At 36.9% G+C, this 9,007-nt stretch overlaps 1 protein-coding gene across 1 annotated transcript in view; it reads right to left on the reverse strand.

The window, feature by feature from the left end:
* Positions 1-2,085: 2,085 nt before the first annotated feature.
* The window catches only part of LOC116102078 (zinc finger protein 431-like), a 68,472-nt gene continuing 61,550 nt past the window's right edge, over positions 2,086-9,007 (reverse strand). Inside the window, exons 2-4 of the mRNA XM_031386269.1 lie at positions 7,817-7,943; positions 7,551-7,611; positions 2,086-6,416 (exon numbers count right to left, since the gene is read on the reverse strand). Of these exons, the coding sequence (XP_031242129.1) occupies positions 5,201-6,416; positions 7,551-7,611; positions 7,817-7,943 (1,404 nt within the window). The 3' untranslated portion in view covers positions 2,086-5,200. The remainder of the gene's footprint in view (positions 6,417-7,550; positions 7,612-7,816; positions 7,944-9,007) is intronic.

Genomic DNA, 9,007 nt, shown 5'->3' on the forward strand with positions numbered 1-9,007 from the left:
TATCAGATGTAGGATTGGTAAAGATCTTTTCCCAATCTGTTGGTTGCCTTTTTGCCCTATTGACAGTGTCCTTTGCTGTATAGAAGCTTTGCAATTTTCTGAGGTCCCATTTGTCAATTCTTGATCTTAACAGCAGAAGCCATTTGTGTTCTGTTCAGGGATTTTTCCCCTGTCCCCATGTGTTTGAGGCTCTTCCCCATTTTCTCCTCTATGAGTTTCAGTGTATCTGGTTTTATGTGGAGGTTCTTGAGCCACTTTGACTTGAGCTTTGACAAGGAGATAAGAATGGGTCAATTTGCATTTTGCTACATGCTGACCTCCTCTTGAACGAGAACTATTTGTTATAAATGCTGTCTTTTTTCCACTGCATGGTTTTAGCTCCTTTGTCAAAGATCAAGTGACCATAGGTGTGTGGGTTCATTTCTGGGTTTTCAGTTCTATTCCATTGATCTTCCTATTCAGTACTAATACTGTGCAGTTTTTTATCACTATTGCTCTGTAGTACAGCTTGAGGTCAGGGATGATGATTCCCCCAGAAGGTCTTTTATTGTTGAGAATAGTTGTTGCTATCCTGGGTCTTTTGTTACTACAGATGAATTTGCAAATTGCTCTTTATAACTCTATGAAGAATTGATTTGGAATTTTGATGGAGAGTGCATTGAATCTGTAGATTGCTTTTGGCAAGATAGCTATTTTTACTATATTAATCCTGGCATGGGAGATCTTTCCATCTTCTAAGATCCTCTGATTTCTTTCTCCACAGAGTTGTAGTTGTCATACAGATGTTTCACTTGCTTGGTTAGAGTCACATCAAAGTATGTAATATTATTTGTGACTTTTGGGGAAGGTGTCATTTCCCTAATTTCTTTCTCAGACTGTTTATCCTTTGAGTAGAGGAAGGCTACTGATTTGTTTGAGTTAATTTTTTATCCAACCACTTTGCTGAAGTTGTTAGACCAAAAGCTCCAAATAACTAAGATACAATTCACAGACCACATGAAGCTCCATAGGAAGGAAGACCAAAAAGTGTGGGTACTTCAGTCCTTCTTAGAAGGAGAAAAAAATACTCCCAGGAGCAAATATGGGGATAAAATGTAGAGCAGAGACGGAAGGAAAGGCCACCCAGAGACTGTCCCACCTGCGGATTCATCCCATATACAGTTACCAAACCCAGACACTATTGTGGATGCCAAGAAGTGAATGCTGAAAGGAGCCTGATATGACTGTCTCCTGATAGGCCCTACCAGATCTTTACAAATACAGAGGTGGATATTCACAGCCAACCATTGGACTGAATGTGGGGTCCCCAATAAAGGAGTTAAAGGTCTGAAGGAGTTGAAGGGGTTTGCAACCCCATAAGAAGAACAGCAATATAAACCAACCAGACCCCCCAGAACTCCCGGGGACTATGCTATCAACAAAGGAGTACACATGGCTGTAGCTGCATATGTAGCAGAGGATGGCTTTTTCATATATTAAGGAGAGGAGAGGTTCTTGGTCCTATGAAGGCTCAATAGATGCCCCAGTGTGGGGAATCGAGAGCAGGAAAGTGGGAATGGGTGGGTGGGTTGAGGAACACCCTCATAGAAGCTGGGCAAGGGAGGATGTGATAGGGTGTTTTCGTGAGGGAGGAGAACCAGGAAAGGGGATAACATTTGAAACGTAAATAAAGAAAATATCCAATAAAAAACATCTAAGCTCCCAATGTAGGAATAGCTACCATTGTAAAAGAAACACCTTTGCAGCTTAAATCATACACTGGTCCTTGAGCATTTTTAGTGGGAGACTTCAATATCTCATTCTCGACAAAGGACAGGTCTTGCAGATAAAAACATCTAAATGACATTAAAAAGCCAAATGACCCTAACTGATATTTACAGCACATCACACCCCAAAACAAAAGAATACACCTTTTTCTCAGCAACTCATGGAACTCTCTCCAAAACTAACGACATACTTGAACACAGTACAAGTCTCAACAGATACCAGAACATTGACATACCCCTGCTGCATGCTATCAGACCACCTTGGATTAGAGCTGCATATCATCAACAACAGAAATGACAGATTGATAACAAACTCGTGGAAACTGAACAAGTTTTTATTGAATTAAAAATGTGTCAGACAGTGATAAAGAAAATAAGCACTTCTAGAATTCAATGAAAATGAATACACAACACATCCAAACTCAGGGGACACAACAAAAGTTGTAATAAGAGGCTAATTCATAGGACTAAGTGCATACATTAAAAAAGGAAGCAGGGGAGATATATCTCACTAGCAACTTAAAAGAACACCTGAAAGCTCTAGAAGAAAAAATAAGTAAGCATACCTTAAAAGAATAGATAGCAAGCAACTATCAAATTGAGGGCCAAAGTCAAAAAGAGAGAAAAATACAACAACAACAGCATAAATCATTGAAACACACAGTTCAATCTTTGAGAAAAATCAGGAAATAGGCAACTCTGATCCAAACTAAGTAAAACAGAAAGAATATGCAGATTAAGAATATCAGAACAACAGACACTGAGGAATTCCAGAGAACCATAAGGATATAATTTAAAAACCTGTGCCCTGCCAAATTGGAGATTCTAAAAGACATGAGTAGTTTTCTCAATAGGTACCACCTACTGAAGTTAAACAAAGGCCAGATAAACAATTGAAATACACCTATAACATCTAGTGATATAGAACTCATTACAAGACTCCAAATTGCTGAATGGTTTTAGTGCAGAATTCAATCCGACTTTCAAAGAAAACTTAATGTCATAACAACTAAAAGTATTTTACAAAATAGAAGCAAAAGGAACAATACCTAATTCACAGTTAATCCTCATACTCAACATACATAAAAACTCAGCAAAAACAAAGCAATTTCCCTCATGAACATTAATGCAAAAATACTCAATAAAATACATACAAACTGAATCAAAAATCACATCAAGAAGATTACTAATTATGATTGTGAGGACTTCATCAAGTGATGAGAAAATGGATCAACATAACACATGTAACCCACTATATGAATAAAGTGACAGAAAAAACTCTTTAGACACTAAACTATCCTGTAACAGGAAAAAAATATAGGCATCAACCTGAGCCAATCACAATTTCTTGGTTCCTTCGTCCTCACTCCACACCCACCGATCACTCTCTATTTGGATGACATTTAAATCCTGAAATTTCTGCCTCTACTTCCTGAGCTCTAATTAAAGACCTGTGTCACCATGCCTATCTTCAGTGGCTTCAAATTTATCTAATGAGATATTAGAATTATGGGATTAGTAAGATGAGCAGTTATACTTTACTGTAGTTCAAAAACCATTAATCTCTGTGAGCTTGAATTTAACCATCTTTAGAATAAAGACAGAAATCTCTACTAATCCCTTCATGAGTCATAGTAGTTTATAACAGTTATGACAATGATAAAGAAAAACAATATTGCTTATAGTTTCAAAATAGCAGGCTTTAAGGCAGAAAGGCTTTATTTGATGGGAGCCTTCTTCAGTTCCTCAGAAGATAGCCTGTATCTTCCTGGCCATGCTAAGGAATCAGGCTCAGCCACTTATCCCACAAAGCCAACCAAGAGAGCCTAATAAGCTGGCTTTGAAATGCCCAATATAATAGAGGCCCTCTACAGGCAAGATGGGAAAATCTCTCTGATATTCTAGAAGACCCGAATCTATATACTTACTCCCAGGCCAGCCAGCAATTCAGGGAGAAACTATTCTTTAAAAAAAATAATAATAAATTGAAATCAATAGAAAAGACAATAGAAAAAGCAAATTTATAATGAAAATTAGAAACAAATTTATTGAGTGCAACTAAATTGAAATAATGACAGCAACAGAGGCAAACTATTCAATCCTTGGGGGCAATAACATATTTAGGTGGAAGAAAAGAGATTGATGCAAAGTAATTAACCCATCCAAGCTGTATAAGAATTTTCTAGCGATCCCTTAAACCTATTCTTAGCTCCTCTCTCCTGCAGTGTGCAAATATCTCTTCAGCAGAAGCATTCTTCTCTGAAGGACTCAGTCTTACCCAGAATGTGACTACTCAGGAAATTTGAATTTCATGCAGTCCACTCTTTCACTAATTGCTAGCCAAAGGAAAAGATATGTCTCTTTGGAATATCCTTAGTCTCCCCAGGGAAGCAGGTTACATGGATTAATGAATGGGGGAGGACTGCCAGGGAAGCAGCAAGTGCTCTTTCTGGCAGCTACACTGTAGTTGTTAAGAATAAGGAAAGAGTGGAAGGCCTGGAGGGACTGACCCACCACAGCTAAGTGGGCACAGAGAGTACAGAAGGAGCCAGCTTGTCCTCAGGTACACCCTGACCATTGCCCTCTAGACTTCTGATCCTTTGGCTTTCATACTCAAAGCTCTCTTGCTCATAGTTCTTCCATACCTTGCACAGCTCTTTGCAAAGGCATGACTGCCCCAGTCTTAGATTGACTGACTTCTGTTTAAGTCTCAGGATCTCCTGACGTCCTCCTAACAGAATTTTACAGGCTTCAGAGAAACAGAATACCATCCTGCTCAGACAAGTCAGTCTTCATGCCTGCAAATTTCTTTCTCTCCTTATGAGAGACATAAACTCCAGCAGGCATACAATGCACATGTTTCTTTGGACATGGCTCCCACTGCTGTCTTTTTACCACATTTGACATAAACTGCTTCGTGGCATTGGTCAAATGTTTAGCCACTTTTTATGTCTTGTCAGTTTCTCTCCTGATCTTTCTTTTCACTCCTTTTCAGTTTGTAGAGACTCTGAAACTTCTTTAAAGTGCCAAGGCCTCAGATACTTGTGATGCAATCAATCTTATGTTTCTTCCAGGTCATCAGGGCATAATAAAGAGGGATATAATAATGCTTGAATATGTTGTTGACACTTGTCAGATTTATTCCCCTAAATAAATAATCTTCCATAACTTAATGGAAATGTATTGGCTAAATATCTTACCAAATTCTTTATAGTCATAGAATCCTTTCAATGTGAGTTTTTCCAGCACCCAAAACTATAGTGATGGGCAAAGGCTTTAACAGATTGATAACACCAAAGGTTTTACTTTTGTCTAATGATGTCATGAAGTGCAAAACATTACCACACTGATTGTATTTAGAGGGTTCCTCTCCAGTTGCTCTGAATTGGCTCTTGATTTCTAAGACTATGCACAAAAGGCTTTACCACATTGCTTTATTTATAGGCTTTCTGTCTAGTATGTGTTCTTTTATGTATTCGGAGATAACTGTGTTGTGAAAAAGCTTTACCACATTCATTACATTTGTAGGGTTTCTCAACAGTATGTGTGCTTTTATGTATTTGAAGACTACCATATTGTGCAAAGGCTTTATCACATAGATTACATCTGTAAGGTTTCTCTCCAGTATGAATTCTTTCATGAATTTGAAGATGACTATGACGTGCAAAAGCTTTATGACACTGATTACATTCATAAGGTTTCTCTCCAGTATGTGTTCTTTTATGTATTCTGAGATGACCTTGTTGTGAAAAGGATTTATCACATTGATCACATTTGTAGGGTTTCTCTCCAGTATGTGTTCTTTTATGTATTTGGAGACTATTGTGCCGTGTAAAGGCTTTACTGCATTGATTACATTCATAGGGTTTCTCTGCAGTATGTGTCCTTTTATGTATTCGGAGAGTACTGTGACTTGCAAAGGCTTTACCACATTGATTACATTCATAGGGTTTCTCTCCAGTATGTGTTCTTTTATGTATTCGGAGACTACTGTGACATATATAGGCTTTACCACATTGGTTACATTCATAGGGTTTCTCTCTAGTATGTGTCCTTTTATGTATTTGTAGGGAACTGCCTTGTGAAAAGGCTTTATCACATTGATTACATTTGTAGGGCTTCTCTCCAGTATGCGTTCTTTTATGTATTTGGAGATGACTGTGAGATGCAAAGGCTTGTCCACATTGATTACATTCATAGGGTTTTTCTCCAGTATGTATTCTTTCATGTAATCGGAGATTACCTTGACATGCAAAGGCTTGACCACATTGGTTACATTCATAAGGTTTCTCTCCAGTATGTGTTCTTTTATGTATTCGGAGATTACTGTGACATGCAAAGGCTTTACCACATTGATTACATTCATGAGGTTTCTCTCCACTATGAATTCTTTTATGCTTTCGAAGGTAACTACGATGTGCAAAGGCTTTTCCACACTGATTACATTCATAAGGTTTCTCTCCAGCATGAATTCTTTCACGCCTTGGAAGATGATTGTGATGTGCAAAGGCTTTATCATGTGGAATACCTTCATGGAGTTTCTCTCCAGTATGAATTTGGTGACGTTTTGGAGGATTACTGTGATATGCAAAAGCTTTTTCACACTGAGTATATACAGAATGTTTCTCTCCAGTAGGACTTTTTTCATAGCTGCAAAGATAAACAAAACGTGAAAGCTTTACTGCATTCATGACACTGATGAATCTTTCTATCTCTATGAAGGAGTGTTACAATTTATTCTAATGGTAAAGAGGAATCAGAACTTAAGGTTTTAATATACTGTTTACATTCATGGTGTTCCCTTTCAAAATGGGTTAGTTCTGTGTCTTTAAGGATACCTGTGATGGTAAGAGCTTTTATTACATGGTTCACATTTATAACATCCTTTTTCTATATAAGATTTTTTTTTCATATTTGAAGAGAACTAGAAGAACTCGGCTTTACCACACTAATTGCATTCACAAATTTCTCTATAGTATGAATCCTGCAGCATATGTAAAGTGAACCAGGATATACAGAAGAATTTGCCACTTCTAGCATACAGGGATTTTCTGCAGTGGAAGCTTATGGTTGTATTCCCAATGAAGTTGGAAAACATATTAACGGTAAACTTTTACCACATTTAAAAGTCTATTCAAAGTGGGGACTACTATATATCTTCTAAGTCAAGTGGAAGAGAGGTACACTGCTTCTTTAAATATCCCTGTGCTCACATGGTTTAGATCCATTGTGACCATATAGATATTCAAAGTGGAATGTCAAATAAAAGGTTTCCAAATTGCATTCATATAATTTGACTTTCTGTTCTTCACAGACATGTGGTACAGAGATTAAGTTTTCTCCACAACAACCTTGTTGACTCTCATAAACCGTCCATTTCACTAAACTTAATAATACTCTAAATACAAAAGTAACACCAGCTTTATTAGGGAATAGTTACTAATTAGAGTCATTGGACACATACTTAGCACCTATTCAATGTGTATACCTTATGCAGCATCTAAGTTCTATGAATTTAAACAGATTGGCAGTTCTACAACATAGCACGAGAGGGATAATTCAAATGGTGATATCTGTTAAGGCACTGTTCCCCAGTCTTCTTTCTTAGAGAAATGATTTGCAAAGACAAATCAAATACCTGACATTGAGGTACATGACTCTGTGAAAATTTAATAATCATTGATACACGTAAAATCAGGTTTAAGTTACTGAAACTGTTACTGTTACTTTTCTTTAAAATTTTCTTAAGAGGCATATTCCTATCAGCTTGCACCTGAAAATTACCTTCCATGTCTTCTATAACTTAGAAAATGTTCTTCAATATTACGATCTTCCCAACAGTAACCTAAAATAGAGCACCAGAAAATGTATGACATTATTATTGGAAATTATGCAAAATTGAAGCTGCTATCTTCAGTGAACCTTAAAACCATGCTTTGTTTATTCACCTTATTCTTCCTCATCCTCATTTGAAATTACAAATATGCATCAATAATAACAAAGAAAGTTGTCCCCTTATTTTAAATACCAAAGAAAATTCACTGCCTTACCTATAGCATTGAGGTTCCTATAGGTTTCCAGCATCACATCCTTGTAGAGCCTCTTCTGAGAAGGATCCAGCAAAGCCCACTCTTCTCCAGTGAAGTTTACATGCACATCATCATAGGTCATTTCATTCTAAAATATCCCACATATGTGAAAAATAGAAAGCATGATGCTGACAACACTGTAACTGTATACTTCATTGGCAATATATTCACATAATTCTGGTGCTTCCTTGACTTCCTGATACAGAAATTCTAATGGAATCACTAAGCCATTTTAGAAGGAAACTAAATAATGAGGCTTACTTCTGTCATTTCTGAGCACTGTGAATAGGATATTGCATTGCAAGAAAAATCGAAATTAGCAAACATAAAAAGAGACAAGCAAACAGATGAAAAGTAGTAAACAGACATCTGAGAAGTGGTATGAACAATTACTAAGTATAAAACAAAAATGATGGTCAAACTAAGTGTACTGGCTTATGCCTTTAATCCCAGCACACAGAAGGCAGAATTAGGGTATTTCATTGAGTTTGATGTCAAGCTAGTCTATACAACAAGTTCCAAGACAGCCAGAGGTCTCCCCTACAAAATCAATCAAACAAATAAAAAAGACAGAAAGACTCAGAGTTTTTTTTACTGAAGTTCCTCCAAGAAATTGTACATTTACTCCAGTTCTGTATTCATAGTCCAGAAACCCAAAGTGCCCCAGTTTGAATTATAACATAAATAGAATCTTATTCAAAGGGACCAAATGTTTAAACAGTAACAAATGAATGGATGACAAGATAGGCAATGTAAATGTCGAACATAAATAAGAAACATAGGGCAGAAGAGATTGATCTCCAGTGAAGAGCTCTGGCTGGTCATGTTAATAATTGGGCTCAATTACGAGTGCTTACATTTGGGCTCACAACTATCCATTATTCATAGTTCAGGTCTTCTGAGGCCAGGTTCAGACTACTCTGAGGACTTGGCACACATGAGATGCATATTCATGCATACATGCAAAATATTCATACTCATTAAAATAAAATCCGAGTATAAAGACTATTACAAACTTACAATGTAATGACTCAATAGGCTTAGGTAGTATTACTGTCACAATCCATGCTTTCCTAAGAAATAGAATATACTCTGCCAAATTTCAAAATTCAAGATATGGATGAAGACCAGTATAATAGCATATTCTTTTTT

Source organism: Mastomys coucha, unplaced genomic scaffold (assembly GCF_008632895.1).
Source record: "Mastomys coucha isolate ucsf_1 unplaced genomic scaffold, UCSF_Mcou_1 pScaffold21, whole genome shotgun sequence".
In the NCBI taxonomy this organism is placed as follows: domain Eukaryota; kingdom Metazoa; phylum Chordata; class Mammalia; order Rodentia; family Muridae; genus Mastomys; species Mastomys coucha.